General features: G+C 38.7%; 1 protein-coding gene across 1 annotated transcript in view; it reads right to left on the bottom strand.

Moving 5' to 3' along the window:
* Nucleotides 1–20: 20 nt before the first annotated feature.
* The window catches only part of SLC44A5 (solute carrier family 44 member 5), a 105306-nt gene continuing 78518 nt past the window's right edge, over nucleotides 21–26808 (bottom strand). Inside the window, exons 8-24 of the mRNA XM_035891742.1 lie at nucleotides 24432–24560; nucleotides 23584–23644; nucleotides 21854–21977; nucleotides 20591–20674; nucleotides 17882–17994; nucleotides 17344–17475; nucleotides 14825–14924; nucleotides 12363–12455; nucleotides 11325–11412; nucleotides 9842–10104; nucleotides 8662–8756; nucleotides 8171–8274; nucleotides 6817–6890; nucleotides 4893–4963; nucleotides 3405–3493; nucleotides 2669–2753; nucleotides 21–649 (exon numbers count right to left, since the gene is read on the bottom strand). Coding sequence (XP_035747635.1) covers nucleotides 537–649; nucleotides 2669–2753; nucleotides 3405–3493; nucleotides 4893–4963; nucleotides 6817–6890; nucleotides 8171–8274; nucleotides 8662–8756; nucleotides 9842–10104; nucleotides 11325–11412; nucleotides 12363–12455; nucleotides 14825–14924; nucleotides 17344–17475; nucleotides 17882–17994; nucleotides 20591–20674; nucleotides 21854–21977; nucleotides 23584–23644; nucleotides 24432–24560 — 1818 coding nt within the window. The 3' untranslated portion in view covers nucleotides 21–536. The remainder of the gene's footprint in view (nucleotides 650–2668; nucleotides 2754–3404; nucleotides 3494–4892; nucleotides 4964–6816; nucleotides 6891–8170; nucleotides 8275–8661; nucleotides 8757–9841; nucleotides 10105–11324; nucleotides 11413–12362; nucleotides 12456–14824; nucleotides 14925–17343; nucleotides 17476–17881; nucleotides 17995–20590; nucleotides 20675–21853; nucleotides 21978–23583; nucleotides 23645–24431; nucleotides 24561–26808) is intronic.

Here is a 26808-nt window from a genome sequence, read left to right as displayed (position 1 = left end):
ATTAATGCTTTTATAATCACAGTTTAAATAGCTGTGAACCAGCTTGTACAAAAAAATACAATCATAGCACCATATTTACAAATTTAGTACCATCTCCTGGTTAACTAGAGAGTCTTGAACTATCTTTTTATGGCTAATTAGGTTATATGGTAGTGCTTTCAAAAAATTGCCTGAATTTCTTTTACAAATATACACTTATAAAAAGAAACATTATCAAAACTGCTGTCATCTAAGGCAGCAACTTGTGTTACAAAAGTTATTAAAACATCATTATAGATTTAAAAAAGCTTCAAATTTACATTTTCCTTTTCATAGGCACTCTATAAACTAAAACGTGGCCTTGTTTTCACAGCTGTTAGTTTAAGCATTTAAACTAGTTAAATGTTACCAATGTTGCCCATTTTTTTTAGATATCAGCAAAAGGAAAAAAGAATCACCCATTAACCAGAAGCATCATTTACAGTTTTTACTTTTGCCTACTTTGTACACGTTTTGCTTAAAAGTGACACTGTTTTGATGTTGAGGTTTAGTGTATGTTATCCCGCTGCCTTCTTAGGGCTTAGTTCCTTCTTCCCTAGAATTCGGTGAAGGCTAGCTGACATGAAGTAGGGTTTTGCTGTAGATCCATCATTTCTTTCCAGGTCTTCACCTGAATTTACACAGCAAAAGCAGCCAAAAGAGAAAACAGCAGTACAACGAGAGAGAGAGAGAGAGAGATGAAGGGAAGAGAGTGCAAAAGATCCAACATTAAAAAAAAATCTGAATCAAGGCAATTTAGCTGTATTGTCAAGCTGATGAAGGACACTATAAAATTTCTATTTTCTCAAACCAGAAGAGATCTTACACAAAGCAGAGACACAAACATCTAGCCATTTCTAAATAACTGCAATATATCCTTTTGATTCTCCAGTTCTTTGGTTTGGCAGTATAGGTGGAAATTTTCAGAAACACTCATGCCTCCACCGAAGCCTGGTGGAGGCTACTTCTTGCTAGAAAAGTTGTTGTCCCAAAAAAGAGCTGTGGATTTAAGCACTTTTTAAAACTGGACCCTTTTTCACTGCCTAAGATAAAGGTCTTTTGAAAACCTGATGCCACGAGTGCACAATATTCTATACGACTTGCATTACTCAATGGAAGCATGGGAAGCAAACCAGAATATGAATTTAACATAATGAGGCAGATGTATTACTTTTTTTCCTACAGAAGGTCATGACTAAAACACTGGTCTGGGTTCAGGCCAGTGTTTATACCATGTGGTAGTCACAGAGCAGTGAACAATTTCACATCAATGGGCAATCTGGAGGGACCGTGCAGTGAAGCTCGGTCATTGCAACTGCAACCCTGCAGAAAGAGACAGCTGTATCTGCTAAGCTAAAAAGAGAGCTCTAGTTGTAAGGAATGGCCAAGAGGTTAGAGCAAGCAAATCTTCATCTGTCTCCATGGCAGTTCATACTGTGTGTCTTTGGAATAAATTAAAATCTGGTAATTTTCTAGTGTACCAACCAACTTTCTAAATTTTATTAGTTTGATCAATTTCCATTTAATTCTAAATAATAGTATGTATTTATTTATTTACTTACTTATTTATGGGTTAGCTTATTTCTTGGAGTGTCATTAGTGCTATGTCTGCTTGTGATAAAATTTGTTTAGAACCAAAGTCTGTAACTTGAGATAAACACGATGTAGATCTCAACTAGATGTCAATTTTCAGTTTTCTGACTGATTTTGTTCCTTTGATTCTTTGGCCACCCATTTCCAGAACCACTGCTAACCTTAGTTCCTAGGGAAGCACTTAAAAAGGTGAGTGTCTAAAGGAAAGAAAGAATTTATGCTATTCTAAGAGGAGAATCAGTATTATCATGTTATTCTTGCCTCAGTGTGCATATGATAGATCAAGCCTATGACTATTTCAGTGTTCCCTTACTATTGTCAAATATTTCATCAGCTGCATGAACAAACACTGCCATGTAACTCTACCTGGACTTAACAGAATGACTTTCATTATAGAAAAACTGTAACTTTATTTCTTTAATTCAGTAAATCTAGGAAATGGAATGTATTTTGTAATAAGTACATCCTCTTATAATTGTGTCCTAATTTGAGACCAACAGATTTCTTTTGTGATTTTGGTATTCTCTGACTGGACACATTGAACAGCAGTCCCTTTGAGAGTTCCCATGATTGCTTGCCATTGGGGGGTCCAAGGGACATACAGTTTTTTAAATCATATTTCACACAAATTTGAAGGTAATTCAGCAAAATACTTTGTTCAGGGCTTTTAAGTTGAAAACAAAGGACCAGCTGTATGCAAAAGAATTACTTTGTTATTAACAAGAGGTTTGAATGAATCATTGCTGTACAGGGCTCTTTACTAAGCACCCAGAAGTAAACTGTTAATGAAAATTAAGGAACATCTGAAAAACAAAAGCTAGATATCCCCCCATGAACCATATAGCTACCTTCCGTTATTTAAACTAATTAAATTAGAATACTAAAATACTTCTGCACTGAGGAATGCATCAAGGAGCCAATCTGAAAAGCAGAAGCAGTTCATTTTTCACACAGTCTGCTAGCATGTCACCAGAATTCTGTAGGGATCAGATAAGGTGGTTTTCTATTCCTCTTCCCGTGACTTGCAGGTATTAGTGAAAGAAAATGTAGTACTTACAAAAGCAGAGGAAAAGCGTGTCGACGCACATTGCATAGACGCTGAAGAACCCGTGTGCAACTAGGTAGGAGCCAATAATGACTGTCTACAAAAAACAAACCACAAAAAAACCCCAAATTTAGTTTGGCACAAATGTGTCAGTGTTAACACAAGTCAGAAGCCTAGTCTGCTAAGCACATTTGGGAGGATTTAACAGCACCTCTGTAATTCTACCAAAGTTTACCACTGCTGTGGAAAGGGATCATGGGCTCAAGACAATGAATCCTAAAACATGCAGTAGATATTAGTTTTCCACCTGCCAAAATGGAGCCATCTCAACCCCCAAAGAGAATATATGCCAAGAATATTCTGAACTCCTTCAAGATTATTCTAAAGAACCACTCATCCTGGAGATGTTCTGGAGTCTAGCGGGGGCTACGAAAGGAGGAAGAGATGCATCACAAGTCCCTTCCATTAGAAGCTACACTGTCATCAGTGCCTCACCACCAGCCTTTGCTGTCTGGGAAGTCTGAGCAAAGCGGACGTGAAACCTACTTTTTCTGAAGGTGCAGAGTTACTGCAGTGCCACTTCTGCCTGAAGGATCCAGAGGACTAGAGTGCAGCAGATTAGTCCTCACTTCAGTGGATAGTATGCCACTGAGAGGATGACAACAGGAACTGTTACCAGACTATGCCCTGAGTAGTCTGAACACCTCAAACTGCCCTCAGCGTTCAGGAGATTAGATGGTTGCCTTACCAACAATGGTACCCAGTAGTAATTTAATGTTGGTGCTTCCTGTGCAAAGACTGGTATTCTCTGTGTGAAGAAAAAGAACGCAAGAACACCTGCAAGAAGCACAGAATATTAGTGATTCCTGTGCTAACTTTGATTTCCTAACACCTAAAGAATGGATGAGACAAAACAGACAACAGATCTGAGGTTGGTTTAAATAAGAGCTTGTAAACAATAAATTTCTCAATACTAATTATCTGCTGGATCTGTATTCTGACAGAAGAGATATGTAAATTAATCATTTACCATAAAGATATTCATGTGCCCAGAAAGACCTTAATGAATTGTTTTGTTTCATCATTCTGCTGGATTTAATAGCAAAATTAATAAATAATGATAAACAAGACAATGACACAGGAGAACAAAGACCATTGGGTGGACCTTTTCTAAAATAAAAGAAGAGAGAGCAAAATTCTGCTGTTTTAAATTGTATTGCTTGAAGAAATACTTAAGTATTTCAGATTGAAAGGAGAAATAACAGTGCTAGTAATAAGCACGACAATAAGTTTAGAACAGACCAATGCATCTACAGCAGAAATGGCCCGAAGAATTTATTCTCAAAGAGGATGAAGACATGAATTAATTTCAGTATTTCATGGCTTACATTTCAGAGAATATGTTTCAAATCAAATTTGCTACCCCAGTTTGAAAGTCATTCTACAGTAATGACATTTTAGATCTGTTCTTGGTACTAAATTTCAACTGTTGATTAAAATGTAATTCATCAGTAATCTTTTAAAGTACACAGAATACAAAATACAGTTATTTGTAAAATAATGTTTTGAAACTGCTGTGACACTTTAGAAAAACCATAAGGGAATACTGTCAACTTTAATTTCTGAAAGTTCTCAATTTAAAAAAAAAATCACTTTTCTGGCACAGAAAAATATGAATAATATCTTTGGATATTTACTGATAACTAAGAAAACCCTATGAGGATGTTAGAAATATCTATTTTTTTTACTGTAGCTTATAGCTATAATGGGCTTGAATACAGCAGAACTTCAGGCCCATCTCCTGCAGACCTGCACCACCTCCTCTTGTATGCATGCTGTCTGCTGCTAGGTGAATCTCATTTGCACTTTTACTCAGTTCTTATAAAGGGAGAACCATTGTGGCTGACTTATTGGATGTGAATTTGGTTTGATCCAGCCTTGATGCCTTAGCTGCAGAAGTCCTTGTGCCAGCAACACATGCAAGAGCAATAAAAGCAATTATGGAAAAGATGCTGTAAACAAAACACTGGGGGGGGGGGAGGGAGAGGAAGGAAAAAAAGAAAAAAATATATTTAAGTTCAATCTTGCAAATCCTAGAAACACAGGAACAGCTTCCCAAATAGTCAGACCAATGAGAACCTCCAGCTGTTAACTAAGCGTATATGAATATGGCAGGCATACTTGCAGGTACCAGAAAATAGAACATAGCATCTGGAAAAAAAATCTATTAGCTTACCTACACCACCAGCAACAAGAATTTTCCCCAGGAATAAAAGAAAGTCTGTAACTTTGTCCAGAACTGCAACCCTGTTCAGCAAAGGACAAATGATACATAATCATCACAAACCAAATATCTGTATTCTTTCTCCTTAAATCTATGGATTATTGAAAAAACATGACCAAGAAGCTGTCTTCTGCTGGATTCACAGGCTGACAATACAACAATGCAGAAACACAACACTGAGATGGGCTCTGTTACAGCCTAATCCCATGAGGCAAAAAAGCACTGAGTCTCTTGTTGAGTTAGGCCTCAATGCAGCTACATTACAATACTGCTACAGCACTTGAAGACTGTTTATTGCTCTTGCTGGTTAAAAAACCAAAACAAATCAAAACATCAAAATATTTTTATTTCAGCCTTTCTACTAGCGTCACAGATAAGCCCACTCAGAAGAGGCAAAGTACACACCAAAAGGAAAAGCAATGTTTGTGTAGATTGCTGATAAGTCTTCTTTTCACTTGGTCCTATCTGGCCACATTTCATGACCCCATAACATGCCAAATCTACTATTTTAAGATATCATGGTACAACACTGAAGGCAGGAAGCCTCAAAGCAGGGAGACAATCACAGATGAATGAAGGCAGACAGAAAAATTGACAGCAAATCTGCAACCCTCATTGAAAGCAACAGCAGGGAGTTTCTGCTCGAAATCCTGCCAGCCTGTCTTATCAGAAACTGCGGGTAAATAAGGGGATGGAAAATGAGCTTTGTATCATCAGCCTCTTGACAGCACTGAAGGCTACGGATATGGTAATAAACACCACTGACTAGATAAACCTTAAGAAATCTTGAAGAGAACAATCATCATTAACTTGTTAGAATTCAGAATTAGCAAAATACACAAGGTAAAAAAAATCTCAATTTGAAACAGCAAAATGATATGTCTGGCTTTTAGCTATTGCTCTTACTGATTAAGAGCAAAAGCACAAAGGACAGTGAGGTGATGTTCTGAAAGGAAATGAAGACAGTTTCTCTTTGTACAGGCACTGCACGATGTGGACACCACTGTACCGATATTAGTGCAGGGTAGCAGAGTGAGTGCACTCCGTTCTCCCATCTCCAATCCTTTCCTCTTCTTTCTTAAGCATAATTTCCATTTTCCTGTCTTTCAGCCTCCCTCTCCATTCCTCTCCTCCTCCCAGTCCTTCATGTAATAATTTAAACCACCTAACCAGTTTTACTGTGTCTCTTGCTTGGCAATTAGATTGCCTGCTATTGCATCAACATGGCCTGCTCCTAAGTTATTCTCCCATTATTTTTTGATCTCACAGTAGTACAGGAAGAGCCAGGAGCAATGAAGAAAAGCACTGATGAGAACAGGGAGTTTGGCAGGAGTCTTGGTAGTGGGGAAAAGGGCCAGGGGAGTTCCCAGCACCAAGGGAGATCTGGATATGTTAAAGATACTGGATTTGAAAGTGAAGTACTCTCTTTTCTTTACTGCCACCCTCTGACACCTCATAAGCTTCCTGGATGAGTCTGAAGACTTAGGTCTTTTTGCTTTCCTTTTCACAGATGGTGAGTGGACCAAAGCTCAAGAAACACACATCCAGCAGATGATGAGCACCCCATTCCTGTATATCTGTAGATCTCCTCTCAGGGGCTCCATTGGTTCCTTGGAGGCACTACTACAATCTACCGGGTGCTCATAAATTTAAAAGAGCAATCACAACAAAACTGTTAAATTCTATCTATCTACTTTGCATAGGTGCTGGACAGCCTGCTGTTACACACTGAGCATTAGAAGTGAGGGCCATGTCTGAAGACAGAAGCAGCTTACAATAATATTTGGAGGAGACATAGGAGAGGAAAGCAGTGTGTCTTTAGAGTGCAATAGCAGGAAATTCAGACATTTCCAAGGACTGGGAGACGGCCCCTTACCTCACCACATTCCGCATGAGCAAAAAGAATGCTTCCTTTGCTGAGGTACAGAAGTTTTTACCATATATGGCAATCTGAAAAATAATAGTAGCTGTTAAGAATTTTAATAATTAGGACACTTCCTTGTACGCCAGAATCTTACTGTGTGTAACGCATAGTTCTCTCTAATATTAGGCCTTGAAACTCAGATAAACATAAAGCACTTCCCCCAGTCACCTGTTACCTCTCAATGCTTCGCACCAGGTTGGGACAGAATATTATCCATCCTTCCCCTCCAAATCACCTGATGATGAGCATGCCACCCCTTGTGATCTTGCAGGCCGCAGACTCAGTACTTCGTTTGCCAAGTAGAGCAGATAAGGTACTTGCTGAGGGATTCTTCTCACTGCTAGTTACCTACACTAAATTTATAGTCAGAGGAAAGGAACAGGCACCTGCAGAGCAGAAATGAGTTGACCCCCTGTAGGTATCTCCTTGGACCTGATGCTGCTCTCACTTAAGAAATCAGCAATACCAGTATCAAAGACAGTGCATTTACATCAGCATAAAGTAAAGCAGCTAGAGTTACTCAGGAACAAAACCATTTCTTCTTCCTGGAATAGTGTCCACAGGGGTAAGATATGCTAGAACAGCTCTTAGTGCAGTCAATTTACCAACTGTAAACAAGATAGTCAAAAAGAATACTTCCTCTTCAAGATAGCGTTAATTTGAAACATCAATTGCATGAACAAGGGTTATAACAGACCCATTACAGCCACTTCCTTTAAGCTAACAAGTCTGTGACTGTACCATTCAATCATTAAAATTGCTTCAAGTCAGAGCATCCTAGGCTGAAGTTTGTGCATGTTTATTTAGGTGAAAATCTGGAATTTCTCTTCTGGAAGCTAAGGTGGTTGTTTTGAGTAATATCACTGGTGCTGCTAGTAGAATTTGTGCTTTTACGTTCCAGGAGGAAATACAGATACTACATGCCTTCTGGCCTCCTTATTCAAACACTGCCTCCAAACAGAAGCATCATCAACATGCAATATGAAACAAGCTAATATACCTGTTGAAATTAGGATTTAACTTGCTGAATCGGAGGGTGAGTTAACCAGTTATGCCATCCCTTCCCACTTACTTTGGGGGGTCAGTGGGATGGACAAGGACGGGCATGAAAAGAGACTGAGTTTAGAAGAAGAAAAAAAGAGTTCTCCCTTTTTCATGGTAGGACCACATGCATTTCCTGAAAACTCCCATAAATCCCATTATTTATTCAGCAGATTCTAGTACTGCTGGCTGTTGACCAACTAGAAGTCACTAGGGTATTTTAGTGTCCCAGATAGTGGAGACCACATGCAGAGACAGCACATACCATGATGTAGGCATTTCTGTTTATAAATTTTAAGAATTTTTCCAAACACCAGAAACAGCATTTGAGGCAGCAGAGTAGAAATCTAGTGAAGGCGTTCTGTGTACCTGAAAAAAAGGACAGAGTACCTCATACATAGAACTCACAAACAGTCTTCAGAACACAGAAAGCTATTCAAAAGAAAATCTTAAATTGTGGCAAAAGCAGAAACATAATTTCTTTTCTTCTAGGTATAGACTCTCCTTCTCAACCAAATTTAGTTCACTAGTTTTCAATTAGATCAGATCCAGATCCTGCATGAACTTTGCATTAAGTTCCCAAGGACACAGACTCAATTTAAGTACATCAGCACAAATTGGCTGGCTTCAAATGGAACTACAATGGCTCAAAATAATGTGGAATTAATCCCTCTTCATTGCTGAAAAAACATCTTGGGAGAGTAAGAAAGTAATTTACTAAAGGAGGTTTTAATAGAGGAGATTCATAAATCTCACCTTTCAGTTTGTGATCCAAGTACTCCAGTATTACTCTAATAAGCTGGACAATTGCAAGAATTAAGGCTCCAAATGCCAGCGAACCTGTATGGTATCTAAAACAAAATAAATTACTGTTATGTTGCATATATGTGTATATGTACAATTATATATGTATGTGCATGTGTGTGTATATATATATAAATAAAATCAAAATTGTAGGACGGTCCATTAGTGGGAATTACATGTACTAATGGACCTTCATCCCGATCCATCAGACAGAGGAACAGGCTGAAGCCACTGGTGCTGTTGGTATTTGTGAGTGCTTTGTCTGTCTGTCTGCTGATCTGTGTGGCCAGCTGTGTATATATGCATTGTATACATGTGTACCTACTGGGAATACCTGCTCAGCCTTGTAATTGGTTGGACCTGGGGGCATGGAGCTGTAGCAACCTTGCCACTATCAGGCTACAGGATTCAGCCTCCTCCTAACAACTACATTTTCCTGATTGTACTGGGTTTGGATGGAATAGAGATAGTTTTCTTCATAGCAGCTTGTATGGTGCGGCTTGGATTTGTGATGAAAACAGCACTGATAACACAATGATGTTTTACCTACTGCTGAGCAGCATCAAAGCCTTTTCTGCTCCTCACTCTGCCCCACCAGCAAGCAGGCTGGGGGTGCACAAGAAGCTGGGAGGGGACACAGCTGGGACAGCTGACCCCAACTGACCAAAGGGATATCCCACACTCACTATATGATGTCATGCTCAGCTATAACAGCTGGGGGGAAGGAGGAGGAAGAGGTGGATGTTTGGAATTATGGAGTTTGTCTTCCCAAATCACCATTACACATGATGAAGCCCTGCTGTCCTGGGGATGGCTGAACACCTGCCTGCCAATGGGAAGTAGTGAATGAATTCCTTGTTTTGCTTTGCTTGTGCACACAGCTTTGCTTTACCTATTAAACTGCCTTTATCTCAGCCCACGCGTTTTCTCACTTTTAGCCTTCCGATTCTCTCCCCCATCTCACTGTGGGGGAGTGAGCGAGCAGCTGGGTGGGGCCTTGGCTGCCTGCCGGGATTAAACCACAATGGTGACTAATCATTTTCATTTGATATTCTAAGTCTGGCTTCCCTAGATGCAAAAAGAGCACTTGTTGGATACATGACAAGGCTCACATCCAGCTTCACCATCTTACCGTATTGCTCGTCCAAATGAAGAGAAGAGTGGCCACAGTGGAATATCAGCTGGTTTTCGAGAGGCCCAGTAATAAGAGGCAAAGGCACCAGCAAGGGTACACTGACCCAGTGCAATTGCAAAGTTCACCAGCCAGAGAAAGACAAAGGCATTGGCTAACTGGAAGATGAAGATGTACTTATGGTACAGGCTTTCTCCTCCATAAAAAGCAAAAGTACACTGAGCACCTGGACACACTTTAGTCACATTGGTTGTGTTAAAAGTCTGTATAGAAAGAAAAATAAACACCACAATGATAAGAAATGAATTCTGTGTACACAGTCTCCGAAGTTTAGCAGCTTAATACAAACAACATAATTCTGCTTGATGTTTCATTAGCTTATTCAACACTGCACTCCAATACTATGTAACCTGTTTACATATTTAAGGATTCATATTAATGTCTTATGCAGGTGCTTAACTTTAAACTGCAGTTAGCAAGCAGGGCTGTTCACCACATGCCTGAAACCTACATAAATGGAATTTGAATTTCAGAAATCTACTTTTAAGATACATAAATGCTTCAGTTTCATTAAAGAAAATCTGCTCACATAAAAAAAAATAAATTTGAAAACCAGAGGCCGAATCTTCAGTTTGGGTAAATCACCACAGGCGAATTGAAATCAGCTGAGCTATGCCATTTTATACAAGCTGTGGGTGAGGTCACAGTTACCCTTAGCTATCTCAAGAGTATTAAAACAGGAATAGTCTTTACATTTAATTACTTTTCCCTATTTCTACTGTTCATTTCATGTATTTGCTCAGTTTGGGCATGAAATAAAACCAGTCCATTTCTAATCCCTTTCTTCTTCAGTGTTCACACATCAGCAGGGTGGGCAATTGTTTGGGATATATATAATCACAGCAGTACATTGACATTTAAACACCTGAAAATAACCCTGATATAACATTTGATACGTATTTCTAGTTTTCAAAAAATACTTAAATTCAACTCCACAATCAAGTCAAAACATTTGACTGATGACAAAACAACAAAAAAGGAAAATATTTCTGGAGCTTCATAAAGGTCATTGCTGTGCCAAAAGAACCCCAATATTTTAGCTAAGCCTCTGCTTCAAAACATGGCTGGTCCTCGGGCAAGTTTGAGGCACAGCTTTCAAAGTCTTCCATTGCCTTTTGAGGACCACAAAATAGAATCCTCGTGAATTCAAGAACACCTTTCCAAATAAACCTGTATTTCTGTGTCTTCCTTTTCACCCTGTAAATTAGAACCTCACCAGGCAGTATAGCAGAAAAGTTAGTTTATGTCTGTAAATTGCTTTGAACAAAGGAAGTGTTATCTGAACACTAAGTACTATTTTCAGATTTAAAAAGAGGAATCATTACTTAAAATATGCACATTTTCTACTAGCATTGCAATTATCAGTGATTAAGAAATTCAATTAGTATAGCTCTTACTGTAGGTAAATATTTGTTACACTTACCTCTGGGTCACAAGTCAGGTTTGCATACTTGCACAGTGTTTGATTAGCCATTATTTTATACACAGGTTCTCCTGATGTAGCCAGAAAACTGAACAAAATATTTTAAGGAGGAATCACAGACCTGCAGGCTTTTAGCAGCTTAGGGTTCTGAAGTGGGTAACCACTACCTCTAAAGAACTTGTGCAGGTAACAGAAAAACTGCTCTTGCTATGCAGAGAAGTATATGAAGGGTTGATAGACAAGACTGAATACTCTCATTACTTAGAGAACTAAGGTAAACTCCATCCCAGAGCTGTAATAACCCCTGACCAGAATGGGCAAGGGGAATAACCTTGAAAGTTGACTCAGTCTGTCCTGCACATCTACCTTTGACAAAGCAGATTATGCAGTAGTTCTTTGACAGCTCATATTTTGGTGGAAATAGACACAGAGTGTAAGGATAAATTAACATTGTCCTGAACAGCAATAACTGGCCCTCTTTGCATGTGAAAGAGCGATTTGTTTTCAAAACGTAATTTTCCCCTTTCTGATACCTTGCCAAACCCTTGCTGTTCTGGGAACAAACAGACAGTGGTTGCTGTTATGCAATTTAAAGAGGACTTGGTGTATGTTCTTTCATTCCTTTTCTACAATTTTCTGAACCAAACATCCCTGGAGCCCACCCCACCCCCAGCTAACTGAGAGACCATTAACATCAGGCCTATAGAGCATGCAGCACATTAAAGGCAATATTCACCCTTTGTTGAGGGCCCTTTTGTACCCCTTAGAGTCAACCTCGTATAGTACACAAGGCCTTATGTGATCTCCTTGCCTTGCCATGAATTTTAGTCCAGTTGTTTTTAATGAAATTAAATTCACTGTCCGATTTGCACATCCCATGCAAATGTGCAGTGAGGAAGAGTGCATCAGTGCAGCAAATGCTAAGTGACCAAATAGCCCTCTTAACGCTGGTTTGGTTAAGGTGAAATAGCAGAGAATTATCGGGTCTTGCAGACCAGAACACTGTTCCTCCAGAGAAGTACACAGACAGAAGGATACACAGCTGTCACAGCCCAGTAGGAAATACAAATTGCAATGAGTGTGAAGGTGACGATTGGGTAGAACAACGTAGACATTATATAGCCAATAGCCCTATGAAAGAAACAAAACATATCAGTAAGATACAACAATCTAAGAAACAAGCTCTTTATCAGTCCTCTTCTGGCACCGTCCTTTTTACTTTGAGCTACTTGTTGATAGTGGTAGCATAATCTAGTGCTAGGATCTCAGAATACTGCATGTTCTTTCTTCAAATGTCTTCACATCTTCACTTTGTCATTTCTACCACTCAACTTTATCCATTTGCCACAAATGAGTGGTGCTTGCCTTCGGCTGTTGGCAGGCAGAAAGAATAATGGCCTTTCACTGTTGACAGCTTAGAGAGCTCCTTTTAACACCAAGGCTGATGTTTTAGAGGCTGACTTTCTACTAATACTTCTTGTGGCTAGAATGCGACTAGCGAGCATGCCAGTTCCTACTCTGCCAGGGACTCCTCCTCTGGAAGAGGGTGAGTTGGCGATGGCCCCTCTGGGTAAATTGGCTGCAGCTATCGCAGAGGCGAACACCTCCAGCTGGGTATCTCACTGGATGTGGTTTTAGAGAGCATGTGTTTTGTTCACTGAAGCTTACAGGTTGGTTCTCCTTACACTCCTGTCATCTACCTCTTCCCGTTACTCTAAATTTTCTTTCCAGTGACCCTGTGAGCTTATCATAAGCCTTTTTGTCTCTTACCATTTCCTATAGTATTTCTCCTATGTCTTGTGGCACTTCTGATGCTATTTGGTTTTATAGGAGGCGGTTTCCAGAATGTAAGAGGAGACAAATTTACTCAGTTCCTGCTGCTAAACGAGTAAATGTTGGGGGGAATGCAAGGGAACTGTCATGTGCAATCAAGAGGTTAAGAGTAACGCATCAATTTGTGTTTGAGTATAGAGATGTAAAAGTCCATTAATAAATAAATAATAAAAAATAAAAGCCCTCCAGACACAGGAGGACACAGTCTTGCACTGTCTGAGAAAAATCACTACATATTAGCAGTGTTCAGCAGTTAATGGTAGGTCTCTTAGTTACCAATAAGACCATGGACAGTTACTCCAACAAACGGAGTAACAGCTGTTAATTGTTTCGACTATGGATTTAAAATAAATTATTAGTATTGTAATTGTAATATTTTTGAAAGAGTAGTTAAAAGGTATTGAAAAATGTGATTTGATTTCCAGTTATTAGCAGCTTATTTTTCAACTCCCTGGATACAGGGCATGGTCTGTTAGGTTTGCAGTAATTACACACAGTGTTTCACTTCATGAATTATGCATGAGAGTAAAAACATCACCCTCAAGTGACCTTTCCATGCTGCTGAAAAACTGCAGAGTTTATGAATTTTCTGAAATCCTTCTACCTGTCAAGGTTGTGAACGAAAGTGTTGCATAGTGTTAAAAAAAGTGTTCCTGTGCTGCCAAAATTAATTGCTATGCTCTAATTGCACAGTAGTGTAAAACAGGAAACAGGTACCTCGCTGAATGGAGAACTTCAGTCTTTCTTAATCCCATTACAAAAACCCCCAAATCCTGATTCCTGAGAACCACAATGTCAACGGAGATGGCAGAAAACTACAAGCAAGTGCACACGGATAAACTCAGAGCTATTATGTGCTCTAACAACAGAACTCTACTTCCAAGGCCTATGAGACCTTAGCCTATCTGCAATGAAATCCAAGGGCCTGATGTTTTAAGTCCATTTATCCTTTGTTATATCCGCATTTATAAAAATAAAAAAAAAAAAAAAAGAGTTGGCATTGTGAACAACTGTGAACAAAGTCTGTGCAGATTTCAGATAACACAAAATGAAGAGGTCTCCTAGGCCTTCAACTCTCATATCCTGCTCTGCTTTCTTCTTTACTCAGAGCTGAAAAGAAGTATTTTGGACTGCACCATATTACAATGCCTGGTCATGGAAGTCTCCTTTTCTCTCTGCAGATTTATGCATGTCCGCACAGAAGTTTGACTGGAGCAAGAAGAATCCAGTCTCCCTAAATAAAAGCCACAGCCAAAACAACACCTATCCTCTACCACTAGTATGTCACTCTGGAGACAATCCAATGACAGAGCAAAGCTGGCAGCTATAGGTCCCAGGCTCCTATTAACAGTGTACCCCACTTAGCATTTCTGCTGATACACCTTCTTGCACTGAGGATACTTGGTACCACTAACAGTATATGTACTCTTAAGGCAGAGTGCTGAGAGCTAAGAAACGTCTTACTGCAAAAGAGAAAGCTCTTATAAGCACAACCTCATTAACAGAGAACTAGCATTCCTTATACTACCTGTTTGGCTCAACTAATCCAGTGTTGTACTTTAATCCTTAACTTTCTGCCCTCAGTAGTGCAAGATGAAGCTCAAGAAGAGTGTATCCTAGAGGTCATTTAATAAAATTAAAAATATATTAAAATCAGACAAACTTACCTACTGCCTTCCTTCAACAGTGCAATAGCAATTCGGATCCGATTCCTTAGGAAGATCAGCATCAGTATGATTATGACCTCAACAACACAAAGTAGTATCACTGTAAAAAACAAGCAAAAAAAGTTAGATTTATCAAGAAACAAACCAATATGCTGCCTCTGTAATTTGGGGGGTTTTGCCTTGTATTTTACATGACTGTTCATGAACTCCATAAAATTCTCTGCTAGAGCAGTTCTCTCTTTCTCTCACTGCACCTGCCAATCTTCAATCCCATTTTGAAAGTTTTGTAAGTTCCAGTGTAGGGCAATTCTACATGCAGAGAGTTAGTCAGAATGTGTAGGACATGACATTAGTATTTATAATTTTAGAAGAAAAATGGAACATACTATTCTCAGACAAAGATAATAATTTACTTTAATGTGGCTGTAGTATTTGGTCTTAGATACGGTCCACCCTTAACAAATTCTACTTTTCATAAACAAGCATTTTACATGTTTATACTCTAATGCTGCTAATTTGCAATACTTAGATACAATAAAAAAATGAAAAGGAGATGAAGAGTCAACTTTTTAATGAAAAGTGCATTTTTCTGATATATATTATTCTAACATTTATATGTACTTAAATCAATAGGTGGGTTTGAGTATTAACCTGGCATGAGCTCCTTTCACCTCATTTGAGTAAAAAAAAAAAAAAAAGAAGAGGCTAAGATAGGACAGTTTTGGACAAATTATTTTCACCTTCCAGTTGTGCTGCTCGAATCATACAAACTTGCTCTGAGGTCAGAGAGCTGAGAGCACCATGTCCCAGAACATTTCCTCTCTTAGTTACGAGCAGTGTTTGAATCATAACCCAGATCTGATTTCTATTTGTGTCAGTTCAAAACCTAGTTCTGCAGTAGAAAGTAAAAAAATTCTCTGGGCTTCATCTAGAGAAGACAGAGTCTTTAAAGCATGAAGCACATCTGACTCTGAGATATATCCATTAATTCTGCATGCTTCAATGTCAGATAACATTTAAAGCAGCCCAGCAGCTGTGGATGGTTGCACACAGCAGGACCGGTCTCCTCCAGCTGAAACCAAGAAGTTTTGTGGAGGGAAAGGAGGTCAGAAGGGATAGTATCCATAAGCCTTGGTTTGTGTGGAGGTTTGCAAAGGGACATAGGAAGTTGCTTCAGGTCCCACAGCTTAGACATAGTCTCAGAATCCAGAATGAGATAGTCACAGATGATGTTAAATTGCGATCCCAAGTATTATCAGTACCCCTAGCCATCAGAACTGCAGGTGGCAAGTGACCGTTGTGGTGCTCAGAGCCACAGACTTTGTTCAGAACAAAGTTTTTGTTACATGCATTTCAGCACCTATCTTTGATATGGTTCCACATGAAGGAATACATAATCAGGTTTCTTTAAAGTTGGTCTCATTCCAGTACATGATGTGTTCTAGACTAGCACTAAGAGGACCTATGTTTTCTTCAAGGATGTTTAACTGCTTTGTTGGGTGACTTTGGAAAAGTAATTTAATTCCACAATACCTCCATTTACTCATCTGAAAGTGACACTGACCTCTAGATAAACTAGACATTGGCTGCTAAGAATCAGGCAGTAGAAGAGCTTGGAGGGTTACAAGGAAAAACATAAGGATGTCCTAATATTCTCTAGGCATAGCACAGTAAAAAGCTCTGCCTCAACAATATATAGAAGATGCCTCATGAACTCAATGATCCAACATAGAGGTAAATGAAGACACAAAGCAGAAAAATGAGATCTAAGCAGTAAACTACTGCTCTATTAATTTAGCTTCCAATAGGGAGAGGCAGTGTTTGAGGTTATGTCCCATTCATCATCAGTTAGTGTCTGTGAGCCTTCTAATAGAGCAGTGCAAGTAATATTTGGCAGGTATTTGTTCTCTCTTCCACCCCTCCTTCCCTGGGGAGGGATGTGTATGCTGCAGGCTGTCTTGTTCCAGCAGGATTTTGTTTTTAATACACTGTCCTTGTAAAAGAAGGCAATGGAACACTTTTGAAAATAAAGGTGATGACATTTGCAATGCTTCATTCCGCACTCAGATCAGCCTCCAAGAAAATTCAGTGACCTGAATGTAAACAGTTCTATAAAGATGTGTAGAGTTGTTCATCTCATTTCTGGGTCCCTCAAAGAGGGAGAATAAATAGATTGGGAGAGAAAAACGCCCCTCCTTATGCAACTTCATCAGGACTTAGCTATTGCTTTCTATTTCCCCCTTATGAAGACTGAACAGACAAGAAGTGGAAGTGGAATGCTCATAACACAAGCATTTTTCACTCTTATCACCAGTGCAATTGCATTATCTCCTCTTACAAATATACTAGTCTCCTTGCAAAAAAGTAGATTTTTGCACAATGCAAAGAAAGAGAATTCTGCTTACTTCTCTGAGCAACACATGTAGAGGAGGAGATTTAACAAGGCAGAAACTGTAGCAAGACAGTGGTTGATTCTTCTGAATATCCATTAACAGATACCAAGTTTAAAGGACACTTACTAAATGCTAACCATGTTTGCCTCAGTTGCAGGTACACTCTGAAGTCTGTCTGGAATCCAATATCGTAAACAGTGAGGTCAGACCCAGGTATTCCTTTAAGATGATCATACTCCCAGTAACAATGCCAGATGCCTTTAAAAAACCAATCAATATAAAATGAGTGTTTCTGAAGAGTACAAAGACAAGTTTTTTGAAAAAATCTTTTACAAGCCAAGTGTTTTATCTTCAGTGTGTCAAGTAAGCAAAACCAAAAAATGCATTACTGTTAGACTAGTCAATTATAACATCACATATATAGAAAAGATGTATCAGTATAAGTGAATACAGACTAAGCATACTATGGGTAGATAATTCAGATTACTACATCTGGTGCTAAGTATCAGCACAGCTGGATTCTTACTAAATTTCACTGCCATTTAAGCCCTTCTCATTTAATTCTCCCAATTGTACCATTTAATTGATGTAACTACTGATTTTCCTTGCCCAAACTTAAGCAATAAGGAAAAATAGCCCCAGAGGCTAGAAGGTTTATACCTACCATATCCTATAATTCCAATCACACCAAAGATGAAAATCCAGAAGAGGACCCCAGCCATGAACCTCAGTAACACAAGGAAGAGCAGACTCACAATCATTGCAATGAACAGCCCACTAGAAAGACAAGAAACAGAAACACAGGGAAAAACAATTGTGAGAATCTTCACTTTCTTGCATGCCTGTCACTCCAAATGAGGCTCACTTCATCTCACATAAGAGAATGATTTGTAAAAATGTATTTCAAAATCTTCCTTATGAAATACATCCTCATGGCTATTATGTGCTATTAGAAACAAATACCTTATATATGATGACCTCACAGGGCAGAGCCAGAAATGTTTATATATACCAGGTTCTCAGGCTGGCTGAATGTGAGTAGTACAACACCTTTTTGGTCATTTATACCAGCTGAACAACTCAGTGCTTTTTTTCAGGCCACAGTCTAGTCTACAGTACAGGAAGTTAAATTGGAGGAATACCTATGTGTGGGGAGGTTGCTGGTTTACATCCTCCATTAAAAATCCCTACTTGCAAAGCAATAACATAGTAAAGTAACACTGTAGGAGCTTTCCTAAAAATAAAAAGAAATCAATTTAGGAGAAAAAGTAGTGACTCTTTCTACCCATCAGAAAAGGAGATAATCAGGGCATTGTGATGCACAAAAAGAAACTATAGTTACGATAGTTACGAGCTACCAATGGGGCTACTAGAAAAAACATCTACAGAATGTCTTCTTTTTATCAAGTCTGTGGTAGGGAAATATTTGGGTTTTTTTCACTCCCAGAAAGCAAGTTGGAAAGGAAAAAATAACTGCAAAAGGCCTTTTTACTCAGCGAGGCCTTCTAAAGCCATGTGAATAAAGCAATGTGAATAATAATCCCATCCAACAAACATCCAGCTCAGATGCTTCACAGAACATTTAATTTCTAGAATTTTTAGTAGGTGTTACATCAGAATTTTGTGTTAGTACAGACTCAAAAAAATTAAAACCTCTTCCTGCCTGTGTTCAGTAACTTCTCTTCTGAACATTTCCAGCTTATTTAGCCAGTTACCAAAGATAAAAAATGGGTCAGCCTGATCATAAACAATCAAAACCAGATGTTTTGGGCAAACTAAGCCAGATGGGCAGAGGAACAAGAAAAAGAACATCAGCTTATTTTGTTAAACCTTTGTAAGCTGGTCTTAAGTCCTAGCCCTTTAAAGGCTTGCTAGCATGATTATTTTCCCTTTCTGAATGGCTTGTCTGAAATTCAGAATGTATTCCTCAAAAAAAGTAGTAGTTTTGGAGCTTATGACTCTATTTCTGAAAGCAGTAAGTTACCTTTATCTAAAGTTATCTTTAGATATACACAAGTCCTAGTAACACCAAAACTGAGTGCATGGTAACAACTGTCCTCAATAGACTGGTTCACTTAAACTGTGGCTTGAAAGCAGAAGTTCTTTTGGGCTATGCTAAAAAGACTAGAGCAATTACATATTTAATTCTTAATCCAGCCTCCTTTCACTATCAGACCTTCATTGTCATCACCCAAACTCTGGCACTTAAAAATGTTTGTCCAGAAATCGTTTGATGTATGCTATCATTTGGTGAAACATGTGAGGAAAATTCTATCCAACTCCTTTAAAAGTAGCAACAATTCCTTATAAAAATACCATATTTGAAATGTGAAAACTGGCTTCAGTATTTAGGATTTCTATTCAAAAAATGGTCAATTCTTTCTCTAGCCTATCTGTTCCGTGATATCTCCTTTGAAAAAATCTGCACCATAAGCCTGATTTCAGTAAGAGATCTAGAGAGAACCGAGTTTGCTGAATACCAGTGAGTTTCTTGCCACTGACTACAGTATCAGACTGTAAGAAAGTTGTCCTCCCACCAGTGACTGAACAGCTTTAAAAGCTGACAAGTTATGTTTCTGAACTGACTAATTCTCCATATTAAGTTTATTATATAAAGTTTATGTATTTATTGTTGTGGATTTGCATTCAGGCTTGAATAATGTATGCTTAGTATGTGCATGTTATAGGCTCTCACCTGGCAAAAAATTCTGCTCCTGTTTAAATTGATCAACATCCTGGTCCACCAAAAACAGTATTAATGGGTTGAGAATGCACATATATTTACCTATTTGCTTCAACAGAATAGCTACCTCTTTTGTTTCAGTGCTGCATTTTTACTAATTGGTGATTAGTGAGCATTAATTGCAAGATAAAGTTAATACTGTTCAATACTTTTTGTTGTGGATGTTGCTTTGCCTGCTGCATTGGATTTATGGATTTATATTGGATTTATGGATTATAATGGATTTAACTATATATTGCTAGTATGAATTTAGAAATTGTGTTTTACATATATATAATAATGACACTTAGCAACTGTAATTAATTTGAAAGTATCTTCATTAAGATTTTTCAGTTTTGGAATCCCCACGCAGATGGGCCCTGCAACAGAAGACGGCACCTCCTATTTTTCTGCCTGGTAGGATATTAATAAGCTACTCCAGATCAACTGGCACTCTATGTATGTATGCCGTGCTATCCTTACCTCATGCGCAGAACCATAACATTATTATCATGTGATGAAAGGAAATTACAGTTGCTCCTTGAGTTTAAAAGTAGGATTGGTAACAAACACATACATGATCTATTTTTTAATTTCCTGCATTCTCCAAAGTGAGTTTGGAAAAATTAAAAATACCCATGAAAATCTTACATTAAAATCCAATACCAAGAAATGGCATAGTCTTCAAATATTTTCATTCCAACTGATCTTGCATCCAGGACATTATTGATGCCACTGAGAAAAGACAAACAAAAGAAAAGGTAGCTTTAGGTAGAAAAGCAGAATTTATTTAAACAACAAATAGGTTCAGCGAAAGAATTTGAAATATCTTTGCTAGTGATAAGAGTATATTACTACCCTCCAGCTCCAGTACTGTAACCAAGCCAACATCAATCACAGTTACACCAAAGAAAAAACCTGTGTAAAAAAGTCTAAACAGACCCTGGGAAGGCTTTATTTAAAAAGCTTTATGAGAACTATCACCAGATATAATTGCTTATTATGTCACAAGAAAAGTGTATACTGTTAAGATCTGCAATGTAGCAAGAGCCAAGCAGTTGTGACTCCAGAACTGCTAATAGCAGAGAAGCAGAAAACAGCTCAGAGAAGCAAAAGGTTGACTTTATGGAACTGTTTTCCTGTCCTGCAAAGTGCTTGCCCATATTGTTTTCCTAAGAAGAAATGAAGGATCTTCCTATCAAACAGCAGACAATGTAGTTGTACATGGCGGAAGAAGGGAACTTAATAAGGTGCAGGTGTTATCAGTGTTGGTGAGGTGTTAGAAATGTGGTAGCCTTGGATCAAGAGGTAAGAAAAGGTACCCCTGTGCTCCAGACAGGCTGAGGACTGACAGCAGCTGGAAAAGTCAGGCTATTGCAGCGGTTTTCTCTCATCCTGGTTGATGCCCAGGATTGGGGATGCTTGCTGTCCATCTGCAAGGGAGGTGTTGTCGTGCATCAGAGCCCAGTACATCGCTTTTTGACCTTTAGACACGTACCTAAAACAGGAGCACTCTGACAAGCTGAGATGCCCAAAGTACTAGGACAGTTAGTGGAAAGGCCATCATAGGAAGGAATAGCCGAGGCCATTACTGACTGGCCTGAGTCCTGCAGCACAAGGATTTCACTCTCAGCCTCCATTAGCTTTCTTTAATACTAATTTTTGCTAGGAAAAACAACAAGAGTGATTTAAAATCTGACAGTCACTCTGAGACAATCAGATTAAAACTTTTGGCTCCTTGCTTATTTCTGTATACCACAGTGCTGGTTTTCCTTACTGGAACTTTGCAAGTGCCCAGGCACAGAGAGACCCTCAGCCATTTGCTACAACAGATTCTGATTATTTTTTCAATTCCTAAATTATTTCAGAATCGCAGAATCCAACAAATGATCACTTAAGAAGGGTAAAACCTACTTTGCAGCTTCCCTGAGATCAGTTACATTTCTTGTTTTCCCTCTTCCATCTTTGAACGTAGTCTGATTTGCCACGGTTAGCACACCATTCTTCGTGGAGAAGTCTGGGAAGCATCTCTTAAGAACTATTCAAAATATCAAAACAAAACATGCATATTACATTTCATGTCAAGCTCCACCTTTATCACTTGTCTCTTGTAACATATTTAAACAATTTCAGATTCACAGTCAATCGTTTTTCAACTGATTATCTAATGACATGTTGACTTTGACAAATCTATGACTTTTATGCTCTGGGGATTTTTGTCCAAGGTCAGGCATGGTGGAACCATAGCTGTCAACTGGAGATGCTAGGTGCTACCAAGTAACAACAGTAGTATCTGTAGCAGTTTAAGAATTTGTAATAAATGCAGAACTTTCTGTCAGTATCTGGGCAGCTTATAAAAACTGCAGCTTCTCAAATATGTCATTTCATGGTAATAATGAAACCAGCCCCCAGGAAAAGACTCAACATGACTGGTCACAAATGGTATTAGCACCCAAATCAATATATAACAGCACATGTCAGTTCCTCATATGCCAGATGACCTGCAGTACCAGCCACTATCACTAGATATTCTTGGAGAGGAACCAATGGAAAAAAGAAAGAATCTATTGGTTAGTCAGAGGGAGGAGGAGATTATAAAAGAGAGAGAAAAGGAGAAATGTTTACATATTCATGTATGTTGCCCTGCTCTTTGCTGCAAAAAGTCCTGATTTTCATTCCAAAGGGAAGAAGAGGTCAGTCCTCCTACACAGCTGTACTTGAATTTTATGTAACAATTTTGTGCTTTCTTTGTCAGGTTCCAACAAATGCTGATGCCAGCATTCAATATTCAGTCTAGAGTACCAATTATTCTGAGGAAATAATTAAGTAACATATCTCTTCCTCCCTCTGTAATCTTTGCATATTGTTGTAGTCTAAAAGAAGCTAATAGCTTCTTTGCAAATTATTTTCTGTCTTTTGGGTCAGTACATCAGTTTTCATACAAATACTTACTTTTTTAATTTAATCCATATTTTCTCTTTTTGATAACCTGTCCCTGGTTTACATGATGGCTATTTTAAAGCATGAAAAAATAAGCAGCCATTTCATATTTGCATGAGCTTCTGGGTCAGTGACAGACACTCTTGGTATTACAGTTATGCAGCTGAGATGAGCTCTGAGATCTGTGGCTGCCTACTCAGAAATACCTGCTGACCATAGTGACAAAACCATTTTTTGCCCTTTAATTCCTCTGTATGCCCTGCATAGACAGCACTGTTAACTGAAAAGCAAGCTGCATTGTAACTGGGCTTAAGCATCATCTGAACTTCAACAGCTGGCCATACAATCCTTCCTACATTCATGGCATTTTCTTGATGCCATGGGGTTGCTTGCTCACATGTTTTGGAAGGCACAATTCAAGCTGTGAAGTTTTTGTTATCAATGATGATTCAAGAGCAAGAAAGAGCTCAGCTTGACCCGATCACACGCGATCTGATCACATGCTGAATGTTCATGGACGGCAGTTAGAAAGAGTAATAATAAATCTTTATATTTTCACACTGTTTAAAATTGAATGGATGTCACTGTCAGATAACAAGACAGATCCTAGTGACCTTGCCACATAACACTTTTCAGACTGGAGTTGTGCTTTAATGTGAATGCTTATAATCTGCTAAAATGTGTTAAGAAATAGAACCACTCACAAGGCCTGCTTGGAATGATCATCGAAGGACAATCTTCATCACGTAGGACTTGAGCAACAGACTAAAAAAGGGGAAAAATAGGAATGCTGAATACATAGTAGAATAGCTATGTGTTTTTCGTTTTTCACCCAGTCTGAGAAAATGCTCCAAACGGGGCTTTGTAACCTCCTCCCCAAACTTGACTGGTGGAGCTGCAAGATACATTCATGATGTAAGCGAGAATCTAAACTGTCATTGTCATTTGGGAAAAGACTATTCTTTCCTTTTCTAGTGACAAAAAAGACCTGTTCACTTTGGATCAGCATCTAAGCCAGAAGTGACTGGGCAATTGTTCCTTGCCTCCCCTTTGCCTTTTCTCTTAAACTAGAGTAAGAATTTACCACAATTAATATAGCTGAATTGCAAGGTGTTTTAAAGATGGGAGAAATAACACAGTAGTTTTGAGTGCAAAACCAGATACTTGAAGGATAGATTAATTTTCTTAGCTAAATTACTAAGTAGCTATAGATGACTCAGGAGCCTTAAGAACTGGTTTGAGATACTCTACTCTATTGCTGTGGAGTACCTAAGTACTAAAGGATACTGCTTGCCACAGTACTGCAACTACATGGGTAGCTGCAGATATTCTTTTAAGCAACCAGTAATCATTTAAGGAGTGGGGGATTTGGTGTGCATACAAGAACTTCACCCCTGATTAAATCACTGTCAAACGCTATATATAGGACAACTCCTTATATGGTGAAATCAGAATAATTCAAAGCTTTGACGTAACTCAGTAAAATAATACGTATTACATTATTATTGCTTGAAGAAAAAATGTGTTCCATCACCTACTGATACATACACACCTTGCGAGGATTGTTAAAACCAGGTTTGCAAAACTGCTTGTAGTAATTCCACTGATCTGGTTTATATCTGTAGGAAGCCTGAACATCAATGTAGGTTGCAAACCTGTCTGGGCACTTTGAGACACAAAGCTGCAAGAAAAAAAAAAAAAAAGTGAGTAAAAATACACTGGGAGTAAAGAAGGGTAAGGGAAGTCAGTGCAATTAAAAAGCAAGAAAAAGGCCACCTATAAAAGTACACTGTTTTATGGAATTGCCTTCAGTAATGTTTACTGCGGTGTTTAGAAAGGGACATATGCTTTCCTTTTGATTCTCTAGATAAATACTTCCAAAATTTTTTGACAGAATACACTTTCAAAATCTCTCCTCGTATCTGTCATATCAAGCCACTCTCTGCATCTTCTTAGGTTCTACGCATTCTGGTAGATATGCTTTCAGTCTGTTGAAAAAAAAATTGGTTTTCTGAACACCAGGAAAAAGTCTGTTGGGTCTTCTTCTACTTCCATTGGCAATAGTATATGAGCAAGGTTGCACAGTAGCTACTTTCACAGGATACACGTAATTTCTTTCTATTACATTTATAAGGAAAACTTGATTAAAAATGTTTCATGCAGCTAAAATTGTTCCACTCTTCTACACAGTCTCTTCAGTCAAATACATCACCACAGATATCATTCAAGTAAAGTTAGGTGTAAATCACTGAAATGTGACTTTTTACAACTGACTAATGATGATTTTCCCCTAGTTATAAAGCAAGAGAAGGGCACGTGCCAGGACTGAAATTCAGATCAGTCAAGGTACAGCCTTTATAAACTGGATTAATGTGAGAAATCGCGGTAGGACTGGGTTTTGATGAAAGCATCCACTCAGAAGTTATGATTTAGATTTATGTAATGGAGAAGCAGCTGCCCCAATATACAGACTCTGAAGGCTCGGCTGGTCACTGGCATCATGCAAGTGTACAGCTGTTCTGACTCCTCAGTGTTCCTAAATACTGTGAGGTAGTTTGAAGTCCATGAAGTTTCAGCCTCTTATAGAAGGCTGGTCTCTGTTTCCACAGCTGTGCTCCCCAAACACCCTCTGCAAAGCTCTGCTAAGTACCAGAGAGACATCATGCACAAAACTGTATTTCACCTCAAGGGCATTCCACCACATACGACTGTCCTGGTTTGGGCTGGGATAGAGTTAATTTTCTTCCTAGTAGCTGGCATAGTGCTGTGGTTTGGATTTAGTACTATCATTACTATTAATAGTATTATTATTACTGCTGCTATTTTACTTCATTTTATTTTCATTATTAAAGTGTTCTTATCACAGGTTTTCTCTTCCAGTTCTCTCCCCCATCCCACCAGGAGGCGGGAATGAGCAAGCGGCTGTGTGGTGCTTAGTTGCTGGCTGGGGTTAAGCCACAACAATGATTCACTTAAAGGAATTTTGGGAAAAGATCTTATACTAGTCCTTAGAACAGGGCAAGTGCTGCAAGAGGGTCTTGCCAGATGAGTACTACAGTCCTATGGACTACCCACAGGCCAAGGAGCAAAGGAAAAAAGAGTTTTGTCCTTGCTGGGACAACAGGTGACTAACAGCAAAGTATACACTTTACTCTAACCTCAGTTTCCCATCTATGAAACAGGCAATTAAATGTGCTGTCTATGGATCCAGTGAACTGTAATAACAGTTTGCAAATCCACAGACTCACTCAAGAACTGAAACTCTTCCCATGCCAGTTCGTGGGTTTTTTTCCTCCTGCTATTTGATATGAATGGGCAGTTAAAAAGAGGAATTATCAAACAAACTTTTCTTCAGCATTTTCACAAAAGACCAGAGAATTAACCATCTGCAGTAGCAAACAGCATTCAAAAACATTCTCAGTTTTCGAGATGATGTATGTTTGAAAATAAACAAAATAACTACTCTGCTCCCCCAAACTCTCCTTCAATAAGTATTTCACCTTACTTGATTCATGACCACTGCCAACTTGACCACAGCACCAGTCAAATCCCACACAATGACCTCAGTATTTCTGAACAGGCTGAATTGTTCCAGTAACAGAGTCTAAAGACTGCAGGGTAACAGTGTCGGTGTCTGCATGTGGACAGATGGGGATTCCTGAAGCAAATCTGCTGCTGATAGAGAAAGTTTCCATTCTGACAGCAACTGGTCAGTGTTAAGAGGGTTCTTGCTCTTCCTTGCTGGAGATTTCCATCTCTTCAGCTCTGTCAAATAGTCCATACGGTCACACTAACTGATAGGCCAGAAACATCTATCAAGGATAGGGATCAGGAGTAAGGGCAAGCTGGAATGGGAAACATTTTAAAATGATAGTCAAATAAATAGACAATTAACATTTGTAATCAGTAAATTGGTTACCATATAACAA

The sequence above is a fragment of the Egretta garzetta genome, unplaced genomic scaffold (assembly GCF_000687185.1).
Source record: "Egretta garzetta isolate BGI_Z169 unplaced genomic scaffold, ASM68718v1 scaffold163, whole genome shotgun sequence".
Classification (NCBI taxonomy): Eukaryota; Metazoa; Chordata; class Aves; order Pelecaniformes; family Ardeidae; genus Egretta; species Egretta garzetta.
Note: the sequence above shows the minus strand (reverse complement) of the source record. Positions and strands in the feature narration are given on the sequence as shown.